The 24,469-nt window shown below is 38.6% G+C and overlaps 9 protein-coding genes across 9 annotated transcripts in view; 6 read left to right on the forward strand and 3 right to left on the reverse strand.

Annotated features, from left to right (window-relative positions):
- The window catches only part of CBG01245, a gene marked incomplete at both ends in the record, with an annotated part of 2,988 nt that extends 1,002 nt beyond the window's left edge, over nt 1-1,986 (forward strand). Inside the window, 7 exons of the mRNA XM_045236945.1 lie at nt 7-65; nt 204-281; nt 326-384; nt 463-659; nt 707-932; nt 1,378-1,567; nt 1,617-1,986. Coding sequence (XP_045091784.1) covers nt 7-65; nt 204-281; nt 326-384; nt 463-659; nt 707-932; nt 1,378-1,567; nt 1,617-1,986 — 1,179 coding nt within the window. The remainder of the gene's footprint in view (nt 1-6; nt 66-203; nt 282-325; nt 385-462; nt 660-706; nt 933-1,377; nt 1,568-1,616) is intronic.
- Nucleotides 1,987-2,313: 327 nt separating this feature from the next.
- On the reverse strand, nt 2,314-2,619 carry CBG26975 (the record flags this gene model as incomplete). Its single annotated transcript, XM_045236946.1, has 2 exons — nt 2,314-2,395; nt 2,447-2,619. The coding sequence occupies 2 exons, from the start codon at nt 2,617-2,619 to the stop codon at nt 2,314-2,316; spliced, it is 255 nt and encodes an 84-aa protein (XP_045097994.1).
- A 197-nt stretch (nt 2,620-2,816) lies between these two features.
- Nucleotides 2,817-4,275, reverse strand: CBG01244 (the record flags this gene model as incomplete). The annotated part of the gene is made up of 5 exons (XM_045236947.1): nt 2,817-3,186; nt 3,311-3,504; nt 3,556-3,962; nt 4,006-4,067; nt 4,109-4,275. The coding sequence occupies 5 exons, from the start codon at nt 4,273-4,275 to the stop codon at nt 2,817-2,819; spliced, it is 1,200 nt and encodes a 399-aa protein (XP_045091783.1).
- Nucleotides 4,276-4,715: 440 nt separating this feature from the next.
- Nucleotides 4,716-6,744, reverse strand: CBG01243 (the record flags this gene model as incomplete). Its single annotated transcript, XM_002635962.1, has 7 exons — nt 4,716-5,085; nt 5,135-5,325; nt 5,775-5,996; nt 6,044-6,240; nt 6,320-6,378; nt 6,423-6,500; nt 6,638-6,744. The coding sequence occupies 7 exons, from the start codon at nt 6,742-6,744 to the stop codon at nt 4,716-4,718; spliced, it is 1,224 nt and encodes a 407-aa protein (XP_002636008.1).
- An 840-nt stretch (nt 6,745-7,584) lies between these two features.
- On the forward strand, nt 7,585-9,586 carry CBG01242 (the record flags this gene model as incomplete). The annotated part of the gene is made up of 4 exons (XM_002635961.1): nt 7,585-7,789; nt 8,215-8,713; nt 8,756-9,440; nt 9,488-9,586. The coding sequence occupies 4 exons, from the start codon at nt 7,585-7,587 to the stop codon at nt 9,584-9,586; spliced, it is 1,488 nt and encodes a 495-aa protein (XP_002636007.1).
- A 1,105-nt stretch (nt 9,587-10,691) lies between these two features.
- Nucleotides 10,692-15,541, forward strand: CBG01241 (the record flags this gene model as incomplete). The annotated part of the gene is made up of 10 exons (XM_002635960.1): nt 10,692-10,795; nt 10,836-10,960; nt 11,004-11,473; nt 12,152-12,333; nt 13,355-13,534; nt 13,735-13,793; nt 13,955-14,130; nt 14,202-14,423; nt 14,468-14,658; nt 15,172-15,541. 10 exons carry the CDS (start codon nt 10,692-10,694, stop codon nt 15,539-15,541), a joined length of 2,079 nt encoding a protein of 692 aa, XP_002636006.1.
- Nucleotides 15,542-15,800: 259 nt separating this feature from the next.
- Nucleotides 15,801-17,876, forward strand: Cbr-nhr-134 (the record flags this gene model as incomplete). Its single annotated transcript, XM_002635959.1, has 6 exons — nt 15,801-15,979; nt 16,552-16,610; nt 16,660-16,865; nt 16,911-17,132; nt 17,182-17,372; nt 17,597-17,876. 6 exons carry the CDS (start codon nt 15,801-15,803, stop codon nt 17,874-17,876), a joined length of 1,137 nt encoding a protein of 378 aa, XP_002636005.1.
- Nucleotides 17,877-18,140: 264 nt separating this feature from the next.
- On the forward strand, nt 18,141-19,674 carry CBG01239 (the record flags this gene model as incomplete). Its single annotated transcript, XM_045236949.1, has 6 exons — nt 18,141-18,322; nt 18,372-18,427; nt 18,472-18,650; nt 18,707-18,928; nt 18,971-19,161; nt 19,305-19,674. 6 exons carry the CDS (start codon nt 18,141-18,143, stop codon nt 19,672-19,674), a joined length of 1,200 nt encoding a protein of 399 aa, XP_045091782.1.
- Nucleotides 19,675-19,817: 143 nt separating this feature from the next.
- On the forward strand, nt 19,818-23,334 carry CBG01238 (the record flags this gene model as incomplete). Its single annotated transcript, XM_002635957.1, has 6 exons — nt 19,818-20,429; nt 20,476-20,610; nt 20,655-20,794; nt 20,853-21,570; nt 21,637-21,824; nt 23,079-23,334. 6 exons carry the CDS (start codon nt 19,818-19,820, stop codon nt 23,332-23,334), a joined length of 2,049 nt encoding a protein of 682 aa, XP_002636003.1.
- Between the last annotated feature and the right edge of the window lie 1,135 nt (nt 23,335-24,469).

A 24,469-nucleotide genomic window follows, 5' to 3' on the forward strand; every position in this document is an offset into this window, starting at 1 on the left:
GGTCAGACTGCACACGGAAGACATTTCGGAGCGATTAGCTGTCGCGCCTGTGCCGCGTTTTTCAGGTTAGTACGTTTTAGAAAAAACTAATCATCAAAAAAAAAAAGATTTAGATTGGTAAATTTTTGGAGAAGATTCTGAATAATAACATTTAAAACTATAATCAGAAAAATCGCTACGAAAATATTTATTTGAAATTTTAGACGTGCCGGAAAACGAAGTTCCAAATCTCAGGATATAGTTTGCTCGAAAGGAAATTGCACAACTGCTGAGGATGGAACGTAAGTGGCTATATTTGAATTTTAAAATTGAGTTAAAATTTCAGATTTTACTGCAAAGCTTGTCGGCTTAAAAAATGTCATGAAGTTGGAATGGATTCTAGCAGTGAGTTTTTTTCAATTTAAATTTTTTTCCACAAATAGTTCTAAACCTTTTTGAGAGAATGAAATCCTCCGTTTCCAGAATTCCAAAATGATCGAGATCTCATATGCAACTGCTCCCAAATTTCCATACCGTCCAAACTGTCATCTCCTCAAAGCCTCGCGAATTTCCTAGGACGCCCTGAGATGATTTTGCCTTGCGAACCGGAAAACGCTTCAACCTCAAAAGTTATCATCGACTTGAGTTTTCTTATCAATAAGGCGGTCGATGTGTTTAATGTAAGAATACAAGTTATTCCCAAACGGAACTGATAATATAATTTCAGGATTCTGTATATCTCCCATCGCCATGTAACTTTGGGAACAGTCTAGAAAAGATGGTGTGGGCACTTGAAGACTTGAATGCAATGCGATTCGACACCAAAGTAGAGTTTCAGACGAAAATTGGGCAACACGAGCTGTTCAGTTTTTGGGAAGGATCATTCATTAAAACTGTGAAATGGTTCTCAAAGTTTCCAGAGTTTATGGAACTGCCAATGCATGTTAAAGTGAGTTATAAAACACATTAAGTGCCTTTCCAAAGAAGAGGTACCCTGGGGGATATCGTACCGGTTCATGGCGGTTCCGTACTCTGGAGGTACCATACCCTGGAGGTACTTTAACCTGGAGGAACCGAATCAATATGGTATCAGTATCCTTGACGTACCATACATTCGAGATACCGTATCCTCGAGATAACGTACCATTGAGATGATGTACCCTGGAGGTACTCTACCCTTGAGGAATTGAAACCTAAAGGTACCGAATTGAAACCTAAAGGTACTTAGATACTGTACCCTGGAGCTACCTTGGAGCTACCGTACCCTGCGTATATTTTTCGGTCCGGTACTTTACTCAAAATTGACTTCAACATTTGCTATTTTTCCACTAAAATGGTTATTTTCCATTAAAAAAAGATCAAAATGGTTTTTTTAATTACCAAAATGGTTTTTTTTAGTTAGAGATTGTGAAATCTTCTTGGCTCATTTGGATTCGTTTGGACCAACAAGCACATACTGCAACCTTCGAAGAAAACAATTCCTGGGAGATGATTTGTCTATGAGTGGAGAAGGAAGATGTATGAATTTGAAGAGTGTGGAAATTGATTTAGGTTTCATCACAAAATACTCAAATGATCAAATACAAGCGTATGTTTCTTGATAATTTTTTTTGGCAGCAATTTTTGAGAATTTCCAGATTCCTGAACCCGGATAAATTCAAACTATGGAAGCTGTCCATCGATGAACTATTGAAACTGAATCCCACGAACGTTGAGCTCAATTTCATGCTCATCCAGTTGTGTCTCCAACATGCGGAGAGAAAATTTCCCGGAGAGATCCGAGCGGCGATTGGGAAGCTTCTGGAAATCCAAGCTAACAATTTGCACGACCACTATGTGAAAACTATGAAGACACCGAACTACTCAGGAAGACTCACAAAAATGATGAAAATTTTACAAATTATTGAGGAAGACATTCGAAATCGAAGAGAAGTAGCTCAGCTTGTCAAATTTTTTGATGTTTTTTTCATCGATTTTTCACATCCTGAAATGTTTGAAATTTTCTAGACTTATTTCTGGAACATAATAATCTTGATCTCATGTAATTATCTCATAATGTATCTCATCGAAAATAATAAACTGGTTCGTACATTTCCTATAGAAAGCGGTCAACTTGGAGTCCGCTAAACAGAATTCCAGAAATTAAAAAATTCGAAAAAAATTCAGATTTTTGAACAATTCAAACAATTTAATGATTCCAATACTTTCAAAGATTTGTACAAAAAATGTAGGATTTCAATATTCAGTAAGATAAACATTTTCACAGAATATTGGCACAACCTGATAACTTTTTGACCGATACTGAAGCTCAAGGACTGTCTTACTTGAAAAGCGTTATTGGTTTTCGTGTTCTTTTTTATCTTTTTCTCTGACTACTTTCGTATTATGTAAAATTTCACAAATTTTGCATTTATACCTAAAAATTCCAAAAGTTGAAAAAAAAAATTAAAATGGGAAGGAAACTCACGATTCTTCAAATATTTTGCAGTTCTCCTTGTCACATTTTTTCTGTTTCAACCAGTTTCCCGACCGCCGGAAAAATGCGGCACAGGCGCGACAGCTCAAAACTCCAAAGTGTTTTCCGAATGCTGGTTGATCGCAAACTTCACATAATCCGGAGATATGGAGGGCGGGGGGCATTTAAGAATTTTTGTAGTAAAAAATATAGAAAATACACGAAAAAATTTTCCTACGAAAAAGAGGGATAAAGTTTTGCGGGAAACCCCAGACGCTAAAGTAATAGAGAGGAGAAATGAATGAGTCGCAGGTAGACAAAGAAAAAGTACATAAAGGCAAACATATGACAAGGTGAGTGAGAGAGAGAGAGGGAGATACATTTACACCAAATCAAACATCTCCGGATGAGAATACTCGACTTTATACAAATCAAAAACATTAGCCAGGGAATTCTTCTCTATACGATCTCTCAATTCCACTTCAATCATCCTGTTGATCTTCATCATTTGTGCAATTCGTCCAGAATAATTTGTCTTTCTTATCTTGTTCGAATAGTAGGCGTGCAAGTTGTCAGCTAGAATTCCTAGTAGACTTTCGGTGGCTTCTAGAACGTTCCCTTGGTGTTTTTTGCCGGCGTTATGAAGACAGAGTTGGAGAAGCATGTAGTTGAGTTCAAAACTGGTTGGGTTACATATCATGACCTCATCTATGATTCGATTCCATTTCAGACCGAATTCGCGGTTCATAAAACTGAAGTTTTCAATTTATAGTTTTAGAAGAACTGACTATTTTCTAAAAGTAAGGTTCTAAAGGAGGGAAGGTCGTCGGAATTTAAAAAGGTCAGTTGAGTGTAACAAGGCTATCGGAGACACACCTCTCAATCTGTTCTGCCGAATAATTCGTGCACCATCTCAAATCCATTTTGATCTCCTCTATTTTCAGTTTTGCCCCCCTTGTACAAATTTGGATCCCATTGTCCAATCTCCCATTTAGCCGATTATACTCAGCCGTCTCCGCCAACGCATCTAATCTCATCCATATGGTCCATGCGGATTTTAGAATGTCCATCTAGAATTGAAGTTTGTTTTCCTCAGCCAAGATTCCAGATTTCACCTTTACCTCCACATTAAGCTGTTGGAGTTCCGGAAACTCGGCGAGCCAGTGAGCAGCTTCAAGGAACGTGTACTCATAGAAAAGGAAAGTTTCAGTTTTACCAATAACTTCGCTTAATGAAAGCGGGTGGTTCATTTTCTTGGATTTCATAGCATCCATTGCATACGTGACCCTTTCCAGGCTAGATTTCATTTCATACGGTCCTAGATAAGAAGGATCCTGTTGAAAAATGTGTGTCGCTTTTTCTAGAAGATAGCTGACATCTATAACTGTTTTGGTGCTTGATGCTCGGTCCGGCTCAAAACACAGAATTGATTCTGGGCGTCCCAAAAAGTTGGCAAGACTTTGTGGTGTTGCAATCTTGCTCCGTTCGCAATATGAGTTGGATATAGGATCTCGATTCTTTTGGAATTCTGAAAACTCATGGTTATATAGTTCCAGAATTTAACATTTCACTTGTGACGTCCATTCCAACTGTCAGGCATTTTTTGAGTCGACATATTTTGCACATATTCTTTCTGAAAAAAAATCATATAACAATTTTTCAAGTTAGTCTCACCCAAAAACTGGACACTTTTTCTCTAAACAAGATGGCTTCCTGGTCCAGCTGACTGCTCTTCTAAAAAACGCGGCACAGGCGCGACAGCTCAACACTCCAAAATGATGGCCAAAAGCTGGTTGGTCGCAAATTTGACATAGTCCGGAGATATGAAGGGCGGGAGGCATTTTGAATGGTAGAAATGAAGCTAAAGTGGATAGTTAGAGAACGTTGTGAAATTTTACATAATACGAAAGTTGCTGAGTCAGAGAAAAAGATAAAAAAGAACACGAAAACCAATAACGCTTTTCAAGTAAGGCAGTCCTTGAGCTTCAGTATCGGTCAAAAAGTTATCAGGTTGTGCCAATATTCTGTGAAATGTTTATCTTACTGAATATTGAAATCCTACATTTTTTGTACAAATCTTTGAAAATATTGGAATCATTAAATTGTTTGAATTGTTCAAAAATCTGAATTTTTTTCGAATTTTTGAATTTCTGGAATTCTGTTTTTTGACTCCAAGTTGACCGCTTTCTATAGGAAATGTACGAACCAGTTTATTATTTTCGATGAGATACATTATGAGATAATTACATGAGATCAAGATTATTATGTTCCAGAAATAAGTCTAGAAAATTTCAAACATTTCAGGATGTGAAAAATCGATGAAAAAAACATCAAAAAATTTGACAAGCTGAGCTACTTCTCTTCGATTTCGAATGTCTTCCTCAATAATTTGTAAAATTTTCATCATTTTTGTGAGTCTTCCTGAGTAGTTCGGTGTCTTCATAGTTTTCACATAGTGGTCGTGCAAATTGTTAGCTTGGATTTCCAGAAGCTTCCCAATCGCCGCTCGGATCTCTCCGGGAAATTTTCTCTCCGCATGTTGGAGACACAACTGGATGAGCATGAAATTGAGCTCAACGTTCGTGGGATTCAGTTTCAATAGTTCATCGATGGACAGCTTCCATAGTTTGAATTTATCCGGGTTCAGGAATCTGGAAATTCTCAAAAATTGCTGCCAAAAAAAATTATCAAGAAACATACGCTTGTATTTGATCATTTGAGTATTTTGTGATGAAACCTAAATCAATTTCCACACTCTTCAAATTCATACATCTTCCTTCTCCACTCATAGACAAATCATCTCCCAGGAATTGTTTTCTTCGAAGGTTTGCAGTATGTGCTTGTTGGTCCAAACGAATCCAAATGAGCCAAGAAGATTTCACAATCTCTAACTAAAAAAAACCATTTTGGTAATTAAAAAAACCATTTTGATCTTTTTTTAATGGAAAATAACCATTTTAGTGGAAAAATAGCAAATGTTGAAGTCAATTTTGAGTAAAGTACCGGACCGAAAAATATACGCAGGGTACGGTAGCTCCAAGGTAGCTCCAGGGTACAGTATCTAAGTACCTTTAGGTTTCAATTCGGTACCTTTAGGTTTCAATTCCTCAAGGGTAGAGTACCTCCAGGGTACATCATCTCAATGGTACGTTATCTCGAGGATACGGTATCTCGAATGTATGGTACGTCAAGGATACTGATACCATATTGATTCGGTTCCTCCAGGTTAAAGTACCTCCAGGGTATGGTACCTCCAGAGTACGGAACCGCCATGAACCGGTACGATATCCCCCAGGGTACCTCTTCTTTGGAAAGGCACTTAATGTGTTTTATAACTCACTTTAACATGCATTGGCAGTTCCATAAACTCTGGAAACTTTGAGAACCATTTCACAGTTTTAATGAATGATCCTTCCCAAAAACTGAACAGCTCGTGTTGCCCAATTTTCGTCTGAAACTCTACTTTGGTGTCGAATCGCATTGCATTCAAGTCTTCAAGTGCACACACCATCTTTTCTAGACTGTTCCCAAAGTTACATGGCGATGGGAGATATACAGAATCCTGAAATTATATTATCAGTTCCGTTTGGGAATAACTTGTATTCTTACATTAAACACATCGACCGCCTTATTGATAAGAAAACTCAAGTCGATGATAACTTTTGAGGTTGAAGCGTTTTCCGGTTCGCAAGGCAAAATCATCTCAGGGCGTCCTAGGAAATTCGCGAGGCTTTGAGGAGATGACAGTTTGGACGGTATGGAAATTTGGGAGCAGTTGGATATGAGATCTCGATCATTTTGGAATTCTGGAAACGGAGGATTTCATTCTCTCAAAAAGGTTTAGAACTATTTGTGGAAAAAAATTTAAATTGAAAAAAAACTCACTGCTAGAATCCATTCCAACTTCATGACATTTTTTAAGCCGACAAGCTTTGCAGTAAAATCTGAAATTTTAACTCAATTTTAAAATTCAAATATAGCCACTTACGTTCCATCCTCAGCAGTTGTGCAATTTCCTTTCGAGCAAACTATATCCTGAGATTTGGAACTTCGTTTTCCGGCACGTCTAAAATTTCAAATAAATATTTTCGAGCGATTTTTCTGATTATAGTTTTAAATGTTATTATTCAGAATCTTCTCCAAAAATTTACCAATCTAAATCTTTTTTTTTTTGATGATTAGTTTTTTCTAAAACGTACTAACCTGAAAAACGCGGCACAGGCGCGACAGCTAATCGCTCCGAAATGTCTTCCGTGTGCAGTCTGACCGCACACTTCACATGGGCCAGTTATACATAAAGCAGGTGGCATACTTTAAGACCAAAAAAATTTTTTTTTGGAAAATCTTTAAAAAATAAAATTTAAATCCTGAAAACGATGACACGAGAAAGATGGAAAGCGATAATATGGGAAAGAGAGGCAAAATTGAAAAGAGAGAGTAGCAAGAAGGAAAGAAAACACAATATAGAATGGAGAGACGCAGACGGTGAAAGGAAGTGGAGGACAAACAGATGAGAGACTCGTGTGGGGAGAAAAGAAGGTTCAATGGAACATTTTTCGAATTAGTGGGGAGAGGAGAATAGGAAAAATTGATTGATACCAGAAAAAAGATATAAAGTGATTGCTATCAGAAAACAAAGATATAAAACATAGTTTTTAAAAGCAAAATGTTTGTTGGTCAAGGGTCCAGAAGCAGTGTCCAAGACCACAGGTTTTTTTGAGAAATGCTAAATTTCTGAATCTGAAAAAATGTTTTTTGAAAAATCTATCTCACCAGGGGTACACAGAATGGAATCAACATTCAGAAAACCGAAATTCTGATTTGAAATGTCTGAGATTTCGAGATTCCAATTTTTGAAAATTTCAGATCACAAATTCACGAAATATTCAATTCCACTCATCCCTATCTCTCGCCCATGAAATCATAAGATCAGAAGCTGAATCCCAAAAACACAGCAAAATACGAATCTCGTCTGCGCCTCTCCTCTCTCGCTTCTTTCACAATTCATTTTCGTATTTTGTCTTCCCTTCACTCGCCTATTTCTCCACTCTCTTTCTCAACTCCACCTGATGCAATGTCCAAGGAATATAAATACTCCACAATTTCTCAACCAGACTTCAGTTTTTCTTGACAATTCTAAATAAGGAAAAATGATATTCATCCTTGTCCTACTTTCCACTCTTCTCTTAATTTACCTATTTCATTTGTTGTACTGGAAGAGAAGGAATTTGCCACCCGGGCCCACGCCACTTCCGAAATTCGGCAATTGGCTATCCATGGTTTTTCCTTTGTCAGGATATGAGTGCTTCAGAAGATGGACCAAGAAATATGGAGATGTTTACACTTTCTGGCTAGGTTGTTAATTTTTGACAGTTTTTCCCAAGAAAATGACATTGGGATATAAAATAGTTCTTCAAAAAATATAACGCCCAGCATCCGAGGGTACTCCAAGTTTTTGAGGCTTGTTGATTCGGAATGCAACTTTAGAACTTCGAATTAGGCGTCATTTTTCAAGTAACCTCCAAGACCCTATGTGGCGTTTGAACCAATGTACTCTAAGAAGCCTCGGATACTGAGCAAAAATATGAAGACCCTGAAAAAAAAGATCCGCTATTAGTCAGTGGACCTCTATTTTGATCCACATACCTTTTTATCATCGGAGAGCCTTTATAGGCTGATGTGAGGGTCCTTTTTAGCCAAAATTGAAGTCAATTTAAAAACAATTAATTTCGAATAACCTCTAATACGCAAAGAACCGTTTTTTAGACAACATTTTTCAGAATCCGAACCCTATATCATCATTGGATCCTATGAACGAATGAAAGAGACCTTCATCCGAGACGGTGACACTTATGTGAACAAGAAATTCAACGAAGTCATTGCAAGTTTCCGCGACGGACAATACGGAGTCGTCGACACAAATGGAGAGTTCTGGAGCACTCACCGGAGATTCACCCTTTCGAATTTCCGAGATCTAGGCTTTGGAAAAGACCTAATGCAACAAAAAATCCTTATCGAAGTTCAAGAAATCATTCGGAAGTTTGACGAAAACGTTGGAGAGGAGCAAAATGTGCCAAAAGTATTCAATAAAGCAGTGGCTAATGTTATCAACCAACTCATTTTCGGCAATCGATTTGATGATGAGAAGGAGAAGGAGTTTCAGAAACTGATGGATTTGTTGGAATATCAGCAGAAGGCGTTCACAAGCTGGAAGATCATTGTGGAGTGTGTGGTTCCGTTTTTGAGTCGGTTTATGCCGAAACCAACTGTTGCCGATTTGTAAGTTAAGATAAGAAAATGGCAACTAGCTTTCAATTCCAGAATTGAAGAGTATAAAACATCGTTCTATGGGTTTTTCAACCGCCAAATCGAAGAGCACCGCTTAAAAATTGATTTTGACTCCGAGGAGAACGAATCCTACGCAGAATCTTATCTCAAAGAGCAAAGGAAACGAGAAGCGGATGGAGATAAGGAAACATTCAGTACCCAACAACTATCCAATATGTGTATGGATTTATGGTTGGCCGGATTAGGAACCACTACTCTAACCCTGGGATGGTCCATGGCCTATGTGATGAACACTCCTGGGGTACAAGAAAAGATGCATGAAGAGTTGGACAGAGTAATTGGAAGTGATAGACTTATCAGTACAAGTGATAAGAATGACCTTCCATACATGCAAGCGGTGATCAACGAGTGCCAGCGATGTGCAAATATTGTTCCAATCAATTTGTTCCATGAGACTACAAGGGATACTGTGATAGCAGGGTACCCAATTGAAAAGGGAACAGGAGTCATTGCTCAGATTAGTACAGTGATGCTAGACGAGACAATCTTCCCGGATCCATATAAATTCAATCCAGACAGATTTATCGATGAGCATGGGAAACTGAAAAAGGTCGAGGAGCTTTGCCCATTCTCGGTTGGCAAGCGACAATGTCTAGGGGAAGGGCTCGCCAGGATGGAGCTCTTTTTGATGCTCGCCAACTTTTTCCACAGATACGAGGTAATTCGATAATGAAGAAAATTGAACTATCAAAAAAATTGTTTCAGATCTCGCCATCCAGTACTGGACCTCCTTCTATTGATAAGACCCAAGCTTTGAGAGTGACACCAAGAGAGTTTGATGCGGTTTTGACCAAAAGGCATTGAAGATGATATTTATTTTGTTTTAGAGAATCTGATTTGAATCTCATGTACATGTGTAATGCAATAAAGATCCACCTGTCCAATACACTGAATTTTTGATTTCTGAAATTTTATAATTCAGATTTCCTCAGACCCACACAATATGCATTTTTCACTTCAATGAACGCTGGAGGAGGGACATGAGAAAGTATTAGTTAAATTATTGTGTTAAAATGAAGATTTTGAGGAATTGAGCTTAAATGACTCTCCCCGCTCCCCCCGCCGAGCTACGCATATCGAAAATATATGTAAACTAATAAAATGTTTAGGATTTTATGAAAAACATTTTATTAGTTTAAAAATTTTTGATATTACTCACAGGAACCAAGATAATTAGACTCAAAGAGCGAGTATAATGTCAGTTACAACGCTTGACCGATGCGTTCATAAAGGCTCTACTTTTAAACTCGATTATTTTCCTTTCTGCCATAGATATCTAAACTTCGCAAACTAATAAAATATTGAAAATTTTATAGAAATTCTTTTATCTGTTAACACATTTTTGATATCTTTTACATGAACCAAGATAATTAAACTCAAAGTGAAAGTATAATGGCAGGTGCTGCGCAGCAAAACAACGATTGACGGCCGAGGCGTGCATAAATGCTCTACTTTAAGCTCGATTATCTTGGTTCCTATATGAGATATCTGAAATATGTCAACTGGTAAAATGTTTAAAATTTTGTAACAAAACATTTTTTGTTGACACATATTTGATAGCTCTTATGGGAATAGAGATAATTGAGCTCAAAGTACAAATATGGGGTGCGATATTTGAACCAATGTAAATTTTCCAAGCCAGAACGTCCCTAACTTCCAAACCAGAATCTCCTATTTCTTACGACCTCATAAACTATTTCGTAATCCGCCGACCACCTAGTTTGTCCTCCAATTTCCCCTTGAACACACTAAATCAACAGATCTCCCCTCCGCCCTGGTGTACTTTTGATACTCATTTTCCTCTCTAACCACCTGCGTCTCTCTCCCTTTTACTATTTCAATTCGTCACTTCTTTTTCTTCTCCTCAACATATGATTTTTCCATCGATTTTCCGTTTGCCGCTTTGAAAATGGAGATTGGCCGTCGTGTGAGCATTTGCAAAGTTTGTGGGCAATTAGCAAATGGAAATCATTTTGGAGTGATTAGTTGTAGAGCATGTGCGGCGTTTTTCAGGTGAGAATTCGAAAAAAAATTCAATGGAAGCATTTTTCAGACGTGCCAATGTTGAGAGCGACACATTTTGTGCACTCGGAAACTGTCAAATTCACAAAAATGGAAAATTCTATTGCAAAAAGTGTCGTCTACGGAAGTGTTTGGAAGTGGGGATGGATGTTAGGAGTAAGTGTTTCTCTTTAAAATTTAACAAAAAATGGAATTTCAGAATTCCAACACGATCGTGACCTCATTTCGACGTCCACTTCTTCTTCCACGGATTCCGAACCTTCTGGATCTCCGGTAACCAAAATTATCAGAGAAAGAAGGTCTCAGGGAATACCAGTCAGCTTGGCTTCATTTCTAGGACGTCCTGCTTTCATTTTGAGCTGTGAACCAGAAAGAGCATGTCGTGTGAAAACAGTGATCGATGTGACTTTTTTGGTTAGCCAGGCTATGGATGTTTTGAGAAATGGAGATAGTAGAAGATATTTCGGAAGAGATAGTCTGGAAAATATGTCACTGAAGTTCAGGGAACTCAAGAAAGCGAAGCCCAATTTGAAAGTTCTGAAAGTTTTGGGACTAAAGGAGACGATGCATTTTTGGGAGCAAGGTTTTCTGTCAACTGCCGCGTGGCTGACTCATTTCGAGGAGTTTCAGCAGTTGCCTCTAAATATCAAGGTTGGTGGGCTTGCTTGTGTGTGTCTGCTTGAAATGACTTTAGCTTTTTGAGAAATTAAGTTTCTTGTGAGACTCTCGAGCTACATGGGAAATTCTTGTTTTTTTTCATCGGGTTCAGATTTGCTCCTGCCCACGCATTCTGCATTTTTCACTTGACTGAAAGCTTTGAAAGATTAAATCAAGAATTCGAGGAGTTGAGCTCATAAGAAAGGTGCCGCGCCGCTGAGCAACGTCTTATGACCAAGACATTTATAAACGCTTTACTTTGAGCTCGATTATCTTGGTTACTGCAAGAGATAATAAAAATCTGTAAACTGTTAAAATGTTGCAAATCTTATGACAAACATTTTATCAGTTAAAGGAGGCGAGACAGCAAAAATTTCGGGGGACAGTTCGGGGGACGAAATCACGTCGCGCTTATGTAGACCATCGGTCGTCAGGCGCCTTCGCGCCCTCGTAGCTCAGCCGGTAGCGGCTCTGTACCCCTGAGCTGCCTGTCATGAGTTCAACCCCTCATGGGGGTTCTCTATGCAAAATATCAGGAAAACTTTTTTGGTGTCTGGCCTCCTTTAGGCATCTCTCACAGGAACCAATATAGTTTAGCTCAAAGAGCAAGTACGGGAATCAGCAAGTAGCGACGCGGCGTTCTTAATATTCATCCTTTAGTATCGAGAAAACCCTAAAAATCACTTTCAGATGCAAATTCTGAAAATTGCCTGGATCCTATGGGGCCGGTTGGATAAGCTGGCTCGGACTGCAGATGAGCGGCGGAAGAATAATTTTGGACAGAGTGCCTACATGATCGGAGAGGATGTGTTTTTGGATTTGAAGGAATTTGAAGTCGACATTTCATGGTGTACCAATTATAGCAAGGACCAGTTGGTTTAGTGAGTTTTTATATTTATTTTGGAAAATTCTGAGATTCTGAAATGCTGAGATTTTGAGATGATGGTATTATAAAGTTCTGAGGTTCTGAGATTCTAGGATTCTGATATCTTGAAATTCTGAGATTCTGATATCTTGAAATTCTGGGATTCTGATATCTTGAAATTCTGAAGTTCTGAAGTTTGGAAAATCTGAAAATCTGAGATTCTGAGATACCCATATTCTAAAACTCTGTGATTCTGAGATTCTGAGATTCTAAGCTTCTAAGATCCTAATGTTCTGAATATCTGCGATTCTGAGATTCTAAGATTCCGAAATTTTGAGATTCTGAAAAAAGATTCCTCGATTCCTAGAATCCCGGATTCCTGGATTCTGATATTCTGAGATTCTCTGATTTCTGAATTTCTAGGTTTCTAGGTTCATCGATTTCTATTCTCCCAAGTTCCTAACTTTCCAAATTTTCCAGCTACCTCGACTGTCACCACGATGAATATTTCAACAAAATTGTCGACCTCCTAATTGACCTAAATCCCACGGTACATTGAATTAAACTACATGCTCATTGAGCTCTGCCTCCACTATGCTGGAAAGAAACACCAAGGTGAAGTGCTGAAATTCACCGATAAACTAATGGAAGGCATTTCGAACAATCTTCACCATTATTATGAACAAGAACGAATCTCCAACTACTCGACACGTCTTGCCAAAATGATGAAAATTGATAATCTGATACGACAAAATTTGTACGAGAGGTTGGAACGACAAGAAGTGGCTAAAGTCTTTAATATTATTTCTGTACATTTCTCACATCCCGACATGTTTTGTGATAGTGGATTTTGAGCTTGTCACCTTAAAATGTGTGTTTAAAATTGATCTGAAAAATTTACTTCGCTTTAAGAAATTGCATAATAAAGGATCTCTGCGTTCAAACACTTTATACATTGAAAACACGGTTTTTTTTCCATAATACATTACTTTTTTGAATCCAAGACTTTTCTAAGAAAAATTTTGAAGAATGCCAGCCCCAGTATTCCTATCCGGACCATGCAAAATTTGTGGATTGCAAACCACTGGAAGGCATTTCGGGGTCATGAGTTGTCGCTCATGCGCTGCATTTTTCAGAAGGGCCGCTGGTTCGGAAAAAAGGAAAATTGAATGTCCTATTGGAAATTGTGAAATTTTTGGCGGTGGGAAGTGAGTTTTAGAAATAATTGCTTCTATTAAAAAACTTTTGAGTTACAGTCATGATTGAAATTGTTGCTCTGACTTAGTCTTGTGGGTCCCAAGAAGTTTGAAAGGTTTCAACCAGTCTAGGATAGCCTGGGAAAAATATGGAACCCTCAAAAACGAGGGACACGTAAAGACAATAGCCTTACAATCTCACCCTGTTGCAGATTTCAATGTAAAAGATGTAGGCTGAAAAAATGCTATGAAGCTGGTATGGACGTGAAAAGTGAGTTTTAAATTTTTGTCACTGTCAGTCACTCGTATGTAGAAGAGGGATTAAGATAACTCAAGGGTACAGTATCTTACGGATACGGTACCTCAAGGGTAGATTATCTTAGGGGTCGGAGTGCTCAAAACCCATAAAAGCTTCAAAATTGACTTTTACAGAATTCCAAAACAATCGCGACTTGATCTCCTGCTCGAGCAATTTTTCAAAACGCCAAAATTTCATAGCATCGTCCCCGCAAAGTTTATCAAATTTCCTGGGCCGACCAAGCTTCATTTTGTGCTGTGAACCCGATAAAGCTACATTCAGAAACACCGTTATAGATGTGACTTACCTCGTGAATAAGACTAATTGGATTTTTCATCAGGTTCAAATAGAGCTAGAAACTTCTTACTCACTATTTTTCAGCCACCCTCCATCAACTGCAGACCTTATCAATATCAGAATAGTCTAGAAAAACTGGCATTTAGTTTAGACGAGTTGAGGACAAAACATCCGGATCAAAAAATCATGCAATTGAGAAGACTGGGAAAAGAGGAATTGATGTATATCCTGGAGCAGTCGTTTTTAAGAGCTGTTGAATGGTTTTCGAATTTTTCAGAGTTTCAAGAACTGGAAGATTATATAAAGGTACTAGAGTTTCGAATGAACTTGAATATCAGAATAACTTTCAGCTAGAGATAATAAAAACCGCCTGGTTCGGTTGGATTCGTCTAGAAAAGCTATCTGAAACTGCCGACTATCAAAGGAAACAGATTTTCCCTGAAGACGTTCATATGTTGGGAAACGATACATGTTTGGAATTTGGGAATTTTGAGATTGACTTGAGTTGGTGCACTGATTATTCCATGGAGCAGTTGATGTTGTAAGTTATAGGGTCTATCCCATATGAGAGGTCGTAAATTGGGATAGTTGGTCATGGTGTGATCATGGGTCCCAAAGTCCCAACAAGACGAACATGGTCCCATCTAGAGATGTACGGACAGTCCGTTGTTCCCCGGTCAGGCCGTCCGTTGTCCGAACAAAATTATTTTGCTGTCTCTGGACTCCTTATCCGGATCCTGGTCAGAGGCTTTTACTTTCGTCGGTCCAAAATCGTCAACCGCCAACCGACCCAGTTGACCGACCTGGCCCGCGCGTCGACCGATCGGTCAGCTCGGCTGGTCTGTCGGTTCGCTGGGTCGGCGGTCGGTAGGTCGGCTAAATTCCCCCGACCGAACGGAAGCCTTACCCTGGTCCCATTACCGGCTTCATTCCAATTTGGAGCTCCCAACATAATTGAGTTGACTCTGCAATAAAAAGGACCCAAAAAAATGAAATAAACTTATTTAAAAAATAAATGGAAGCCGGAATTTTCTCAGAAATCTATAAATTCCAGCTACATCCCACCCCAAGAAGAGCAAAACTGCAGGCAATGTGTTCAGGATCTAATCGACTTGTCCTTGACAAATATTGAAGTCAATTTCATGCTTCTACAAGTATCCCTCAGCCAAGCTGGCAAAAGATGTCAAGGAAAAGTTCTGGAAGCGTGTGAGAAACTAATGCAAACTCAGGCAGATCACCTGCATGACTATTATGTGAACAAGATGAAACAACATAACTATTCTGGTCGGTTAACAAAAATGCTGAAAGTTATAAGACTGCTAGAGGAGGATATAAGGAATCGAACCGAGCTGAATAAGTTGGCGAGAGTTTTCAATGTGATAAGATTGGAATTTTCACACCCAGAGATGTTTGATGTGCATTAATTAATTAATTGTTGAAATATTGATTTTCAAAATAAAATGTTCCTCTGTAAACGATAATTTAATGAACATATAGCGCTTGCTTTTTCGCTTTATACTTTCGAGCCAAAACGTCATTGAGTGAGCATGTGCTCTTTTTGCTCTTTTTCTTTCACCACCTCCGTCTTCTTCTTCTTCTTCAAGAATTTTTGCACCTTCTCCTTTTTCTCAATATTTTTTCTAACTGCCGCAAAATGTTTGAAAAATCATTTCTTTTCAGAAAATGCCCGCGCCATTATTTTTGTCAGGACCATGTGAAATTTGTGGACAGCAGACGACTGGACGACATTTTGGAGTGATGAGTTGTCGGGCGTGTGCAGCGTTTTTCAGACGAGCGGCTGGCTGGGATCGGCAAAGGACAGAATGCCCAAAAGGAAATTGTCCGATTTTTGCGGATGGGAAGTAAGTTTGAGATTTCTAATTCATAGAAAAATGTGCGAATTTTGAGAAAAACTGTTGAAGTTAAAAACATGTTTTTTTTTGAAATTTTTCACAAATTCATGTCCGTATTGACCTGCTTGTTCTGAATAACTAGTTTTCAAACGCCTATCTTGACAACTGACCAGGTAGCAATTACAAAGGTAGCAATTACAAAAGTTCAGTATTTTTAGTCATGACCTAGAATATCCAAAAAATTAGTTCACGAGCTAGAAAAATCCGAAAATTACGTCATGACCTGAAAAAATCAATAAGGTAGGTGATGCCCAAAAAAAATCCAAGAATAAGGTATGACCTAGAATATGGAAAAATTTGTTCATTCCCTACAAAATCCAAAAATTAGGTCATGAACTAGAAATCCGAGAAAATCAGGTCATGACCTAGAAACATCTAAATCCAGGTCATGACCTGATAATTCCAAAAAAATTAGGTCATGACCTAGAAAACTCAAAAATTAGGTCATGACCTAGATTATACACAAAATTAGGTCATGATAACCTGAAAATAAATTCGACAATAAAATCCAATTTTTTTAGATTTCAATGTAAAAAGTGTCGACTCCAACGATGTCTTGATGTTGGTATGGATGCTAGTAGTAAGTGTCCTTCATTGTCTCCACTTTTCAAATCCATCATTTTTTACAGAATTTCAAAGCAACCGTGATTTGATCTCATGCTCAAACAAGTTCATAAAACGGGTGGCTCTTTTTATTGGACCCTCACAAAGCCTATCCACGTTTCTAGGAAGACCAATGTTCATTTTGTGTTGTGAGCCGGATAGAGCATCTCACATTAAGACGTTTATAGATGTACAACATTTGGTGGATATCGCTAATAAGATGTTTCATCAGGTGAGATTTTCAGCGAATGATTTTGAACTATACCATAATTTTTAGGAGCCCACAATGAACGGCAGACCTTATCAATATCATAATAGTCTAGAAAAGCTATCGGTAACTCTAGATGATATGAGGTTAAAGCAGCCAGACAAGAGAATCACACAAATGACGAAAATTGGAAAAGATGAGTCGATTTTCGTCTGGGAGCAAGCCTTTTTAAGAGCGGTAGAGTGGTTCGCAAACTTTCCAGAGTTCAACGAGTTGGAGGATTTCATAAAGGTAGCCCACATTTATAATCTAGTGTTGCTTTCTAGAAAAATAATTTCAGCTAGAAATCATGAAAGCCTCTTGGATTTGCTGGACACGTCTTGAGAAACTGACAGAGACGGCAGAGTATCAACGACGTCGAATATTCTCGAATACTGTTTATATGCTGGGAAATGATACGTGTTTGGATTTTGAGAATTATGAGATTGATCTGACATGGTGCACAAATTATACACTGGAGCAGTTGGAATTGTGAGTTTTAAGCTAGATATTGTAGCAGTAGATTACATTGTGGTTGACGTTGGGTTTCAAGGTTCCTGTAAAAGGCATAAAACATTTTGTACCTGAAAAAGATGATGGTTACGGTGAGAACTTTGTCCGTTGACCATCTTTTGATATCTTTGTCGGGAGAAAAGTAAAATTGTGTACACATGTGGAGTAATACGATATCCATGACCTCATTGATCTATTTTCAGTTACATGTCCCCAGCAGTCGAACAAAACTGTCAAGGTTGTGTTCAGAATCTTGTGAACCTTGCTCCAACCAGCATTGAAGTCAACTACATGCTCCTCCAAGTCTCCTTATACCATGCTGGCAAAAAGTGTCAAGGAAAAGTTCTGGAAGCGTGTGAGAAGCTAATGCAAACCCAAGCGGATCACCTCCACGACTATTATGTGAACAAGATGAAGCAACCAAACTACTCGGCGAGATTGGCGAAGATGATGAAAATTAATAAGGGATTGAAGCGGATATGAGGGATCGAGCGGAGAGGAATCAGCTGGCTATAACGTTTAATGTGTTGAAAATCGAATTTTCTCATCCTGATATGTTTGAGGCGTCTTGAAAATAACTTGAAAATAAATTATCATTGATCATTGAAACAATTTTTGCTCTTGCTCTTTTTGATCGGAGTTGCTGTTCTTATCATATAATTTTTTTTCTCCAACAGCCTTTGTAACATCATTTCTGTTTTTTTTTTGGAATTTTTAGATTCTAAATTCATCATTTAAAATTTTATTATGCCTGCCCCATTATTCCTTTCTGGACCATGTGAAATCTGTGGTTTGCATACCACTGGCAGACATTTTGGAGTGATGAGTTGTCGAGCGTGCGCTTCATTTTTTAGACGGGCGGAAAGTTGGAAAAAAGACAAAAAACCATGTGAAACAGATGGAAGTTGTGCGATTTTTGTCAATGGAAAGTTAGTTATACCTCTCCAGCTGATATAGAAAACCATTCTAAACTTTCAGGTACCCATGCAAACCATGCAGACTACAAAAGTGCTATAAAGTTGGAATGGATTCTAGTAGTCAGTGCTGAACCTCTTTCTTCCAACTTCAAAGGTTTCAGGATTCCAAACGAATCGAGATCTGATATCAAGTTCTATGAAAAAAGTGCCAGAATCTTTGGCGACATTTCTTGGTAGACCTGCATTTATTTTGTGCTGCGAACCAGCAAAAATAGCAATCAACAAGACTTTTATAGATATGACGTATCTAGTGGATACAGCTGCAAACGTTTTTCAGAGAGTAAGGCATTTCATTAGATTTTAAGTTCATCTGGATCAATTCTTATTAGTTTTCAGCAGCCAAACAACAATTTTAGACCATTTCAATATCAAAACAGTCTAGAGAAATTGGCTCTAACTTTAGATGATATGAGGCTGAAAGCGCCAGATGAACGAATGTTAAAGATTAGAAAAATGGGAAAGGACGAATCGATTTTCATTTGGGAGCAATCATTTTTAAGAGCAGTTGAGTGGTTTGCTAGTTTTCCCGAGTTCAACAAGCTGAAAAATTATATCAAGGTAATTTAGAGTGAAGTTATATAACTTCCAGTCAAATTTCAGCTTGAAATAGTTAAAGCCGCTTGGATAGGGTGGACTCGTTTGGAAAAACTCGCAGAAACTGCTGACTATCGGAGAAAGCATGTGTTGGCTGATAAAGTGTATATGCTTGGCGATGATACATGTTTGGATTTTGGAAGTTTTGAGTTCGATTTGACCTGGTGCACTAATTATACAATGGAGCAGTTGGAATTGTGGGTTTTTCAGATTTTGAAAAACGAATTGTTACTTTTGGAGTGCGGCATGCATTTTGACCATGGGCCCTGGAGGTTTTTAAATAAATTTTGACAGTGGAATCCCAAAATATTTTCCGGTACCAGTATTTCAAAGTTTCCAGCTACATCTCACCTCAACTCGAACAATATTGCCAGCAATGTGTTCAAGACCTTGTTGAACTTGCTCCAACCAACATTGAGCTCAATTACATGCTGCTTCAAATCTCCTTATACCATGCAGGCAACAAATGTCAAGGGAAAGTTTTGGAAGCTTGCGAAAAGCTAATGCAAACTCAAGCGGATCACCTCCATGACTATTATGTGAACAAGAAAAAACAACCTTACTACTCGGTTCGATTAGCGAAGATGCTGAAAATCAATAAAGGGATCGAAGCGGATATGAGAGGTCGAGCCGAAAGGAATCAGCTGGCTAGAACGTTTAATGTGTTGAAAATCGAATTTTCACATCCTGATATGTTTGACGCTAATTGATGTTTTGAAATGGAAGTCAGCGTGTCTTATCAAATTTTTGTTACTCATCATTTGCTGGCTGATAATGTAGTTATAAACGTAGCAAAATCGATTTTTCCGGTACTTTTTATTTTATTTTATTCACACTGATCACCCCCAGCAAAATGTCCCACGCATATCAATGGTTAACGGACCGACAAAGAAATAATATCTCCCAAATTATTTTCACGTTCTCCAACAGAAACATCTATTTGTTTTTGCTCTGCCCGTCAGCAGAGGGGACCCATCACATTCGAATAGCCTATGAAAGTTTTGGAGAGGCTACATCAGTGATTTCTGAAAAAATGTATTTGGCAGTGGACAAAAATTGTGTGGATGTCTTTTGCGATGACTTGGCAATGATTATCAAGAACCAAGAGTCGGTTCTAAACATATTCCAGGCATCATTGTCATCTCGGACAATGGGAAACTTTGATGAACCTATTTCCGATACCAATGCCAATCGAATTTCTGCTAGTATTGAAAACGCTTTGAAGTCTAGATCTTCACTTTTGTGGACCAAAACTCTTTCGACATTGTTTGCAAGTGTATCACAAAGTATTTCGATGATACGGTATCTGGATCCGAAATTTCTTAAATGCGCGGATTTTTCATTTGGTGACCTCGTAGATTGTCGAGATTTAATATGTTTCAAAAAATTGGAGAATATATATCGAATATCTGTATTCTTACGGTTCAATACAGTAACTGAAGAGAATATCCACAGTTTCAATGAGGTAAATATTTTTTTCTTGTCCCTCTCCTTTAATCTATAATTTTCAGCTCCTCACATTTTCCAAAATGTTCGTCGTCATACAAATAGTTTTTGCAAAGTGTCACTACGAGAATTGGATGGAGATATTAGACCCAAAGTTCAAACGAGAAGCAAATAGAGATAAACTTATTCTCTTTTTTCATGTATGATTTTTTTCTGTCTGAGAATCTGTTAATAATCCTTTCAGGATCATTCTATCCACCGAAAATCGGCCCAAGTGGAGAGAACAGTAAGCGAAACAATGGCAAGCAAAACCGAAGCTCGGAAAATTCTGGTAAATCCGTTGGCTATGAAGTTAATACTAGAAGAACTTGACTGCTTTGATGTGTAGGTTTTCTGGAGCTTCAAACATGTTTGCTGGAGCTCAACATGATTTTTTTTTCAGACTGAAACTTCGAAAAGTGTCTTCTGGAATCCGTAACTGCATTGATGAACTGAAATCTGACCCACATGTGAAGTCATATACGATTTGTCTGGACAAACATCATCATAGTACATTAATTGAACTTACGAGTGGGGCTTACAAGGAAATCAAATATCTTCCCGTCAAAACTGGAGGATGTGTTAACAATCATTATTTCAAAAAGCTAGACGCACGAGCTCAATCATTAAAAGATGCAGAGACAATTCTGAAGAATATGAAGGCGTGTTTGGAAGAACTCCGACTTGTTTATCACTGCTTTTCAATCTATCATCTCGGAAGCAAGGATTATTTGGGCTGGTATAGTGAAAAGTTTTCTGTCGCGTTTGGAAAGATTCTGAGAAAAAGATCTACGCCTCTCAAGATCAAAAGGTTCGCGATAAGCTGCAAGTATCAGAATGAGGTGATGGCGATTCTACCACACATTGACCCACGCTCATTGAAGATTCTAGAAATTTTGTATCCTTCGAAACAAGTAAATCTGAAATTCGAAAACATTGTAAAAGTGAGGTTCGAAGTCGATCGAATATCTGAGACAAAGCAGTGGAGAAATGCGGAACAACTGATTGGCAACTATCTGATCATAACTACGCCCATTCAAAAAATCAGAATCCTTCACTTTGTCAATTTGGATGTGTTGGTGGAGTGTTTATCCACGGAAGATGTGGTTTACTTAAAAACTGTGAGTTGTTAGATAATTAAAAAAATATATTTTGGTCCCGGAAGCTAAAAATCGTTTTTATTTCAGAACCTCCTCGGGAAACCAATTTTTCAAAAGTTCCGAATATCATTTCTGACCTCTACTATCGATGAATCCCTCAATGAGCTCATTGGAGAACCGTACCGTACCGTTCCGAACATCAAAAAGGCTTGGTACTTCCGAATTCCCTACACAGAGTACTACATGCATATTGCATTGGATATTCATAATTTGATGTATGATAATGGAAATCCTAAACTGAAGGCACTGGTTATCAATAGAGTTCGCCAAGAAGACACACCATTTTAATATTACTATGATGAGCAAAAATAAAGTTATTTTTTAAGTTTAATCATTCCATACATACTTAAAAATGTGATGAAAAATTTCTTATGTTAAGAGGTTAATGGATTGAAAAATCTGAGGGGATCTAGCATAGTGTTCCCAGAGTGTTGAAAGCCGCGGAAAAAAAATTTTCCCGGCGTCGGAAGCTGACGAATGTGATGGCTGCCGAGGTGGAGTTTGGAACAAGGCCTCGATTCAGACACTGTAGATAGAAGGGATGGGTCAAAAGTGTTTTTATAATCATAAACACAATGAAAAATGTCATTCAAGCTGTTTTCCAGCATGAAATCAACAATTTTAGCCATGTGGGCGGTGATGGAAGTTTTGATGACTGAAACGCTGATTTATCCATGATCCACATAAGTCAGATGTTTGATACTTTCCCAAAAGTATGAAAATGTGCTAAGAATCGGATATCCAGCACAAGAAATAGTTCTTATAACGAAGAATGGTGATTACGGGGCCAAAACCCCAAAACGCGCTATACTTTTGACGCGGTACATTTACGATGTTTAGGTCCTAGATCGGACCGAACGCAACAAATTGAAACAAAATTTTCAGATCTGGGTTCTATTAGACGCTTGTTCGAATGGTGTGAATACATTTTTCCTATATGTTACAGGAACTCTGGAAACTCATTTTCTGAGGGAGTGCTATACTTATGACGCGCACTGTATTTTAATTGAAAAAAAAAATTCTCCAGGTGTTGAACTTGTAGGTCCACCGTTAAATGCTCAAGCACAGTCTGATACAAGCTTCAATACACAAAAAAGTTATCAACTAGTCTCTAGTTCCCTCTGTGTTGTTTGTCATCTAACCTCTTTCCAATCAAACAGACCAAACATACACCACCTTATTTTTTCTCTTTTCTCCGGGGGTTGTGAAATTGGTCAACTGATCTATGACTGCATTTTCTCTTTGTGGTCTCTTCCCGTCGCTTGTGTCTCGTTTTCTCTAACCTCTCGCCCAGTCATAAACTTTGTTTCGGCATAAACTATAGAATGGGGATTTTTAGATAAAAAGGCGCGCGTTTTCAGCGATTTATGTTAGTTTTCTTAACGATGTTCTACTTTTCTTTTGTTGTTACAAGATATCCTTTTCAATCTTCTCGAATCTCAAATTCCGAAAGAAACTCAAAATTTCAGAATCCTCATGATCTTATTCCTATTGTTCACTGGCCTAGTTGCCTATCTGTTCCATGAACTCTATTGGAAACGGAGAAACCTTCCACCCGGTCCTATTCCGATTCCACTTATCGGAAATATGCTAGGATTGGTGATGGAGAAGCCAGGGTATGAGTGTTTTAGAAGATGGACCAAAAAATATGGCGATATTTATACGTTCTGGTTGGGTGAGTTAAAGGATGTCCCATATGTATACAGGGTGGCTGAAAAGTATTGAGACACTTGTTTTTTGTTGTATTTTCAAAAATGGAGTTTCAACAAAAGAACCAGATTTATTTTTTCAACAAATGATAGTAATAGAAAAGATATCAGAGGAGATATTCGAAGTTTGAGCCTTCGGCCTTGATGCACGCCTTCAAACGAACTGGAACAGTAGCGACGGTGCGCCGGAGGTAGTCATCGTCAAGATCATCCCATGCTTTGAGCAAAGCGGCCTTCAGTGAATCCACATTTGGGTGCGATCGAGCCATCACCTTTTCCTCCAAATATCCCCAAACGGAAAAGTCGAGTGGATTCAGATCGGGCGAGGAAGCGGGCCACATGTCCTTGCCCCAGTAGCCAGGGAAATGAGCGTCGAGAACAGCTTTCGTGGATTTCGAGCCATGGGACGGGGCCCAATCTTGTTGAAGAATGAAGGGTTGCTGGCCAAAGTGGCTAGTGACCCACGGACGTAAAACATCCATCAACACCAACTTTTGGTACACATCCGAGTTGATTTTCACATTTCTATCAATGAAAACCAATGGGACTTTACCTTCCGACGTCAATCCAGCCCACACCATCACTGACTTTGGAAAAAGTCTCTTGTAGGCCAGACGACGTTTTGGGGACTTTGCTTCGTCCTTTGACAACAATTGCCGAGCATTCTGTCGGTTCGGAAGCGGCTCAACCGTAAAAATTTTCTCATCAGTCCAAATGGCTTCAGAGAGGCGGCGCACCTTGAGTGCGTCGAGCAACTTTTTCGCTTTTTCGAGCCGATTCTTCTTGGACTGTTCTGTGAGGTATTGGCCACGAAGGAGCCGATAACTGTTCAGACCCAAGTCCTTTTTCACAATGGATTGAACCGATTGTCTTGAGATTCCGAGCGATGAAGCCATTTGGTTCATGCTGACCGCATCATTTCTTGTGATTCTCTTCTTGATGATGCCACGAGTCCGGCGAGTGTTGACAGTACGAGGTCTTCCGCTTTTCTTAAGCTCCAACACATGTCCTCGATCTTTCAATTGTTGCACAACTCGATAGACAGTTGCTCTCGGAAGAAGAAGTCTTCGAGCGATGTCACCGGTGGAGATGCCGTCGTTGAACAGCTTGGCAATGGTTTGGCGATGAGGAGAAGCTCGCATAACTTCGTG

This window comes from Caenorhabditis briggsae (assembly GCF_000004555.2).
Source record: "Caenorhabditis briggsae complete genome, chrV, whole genome shotgun sequence".
NCBI lineage: Eukaryota > Metazoa > Nematoda > Chromadorea > Rhabditida > Rhabditidae > Caenorhabditis > Caenorhabditis briggsae.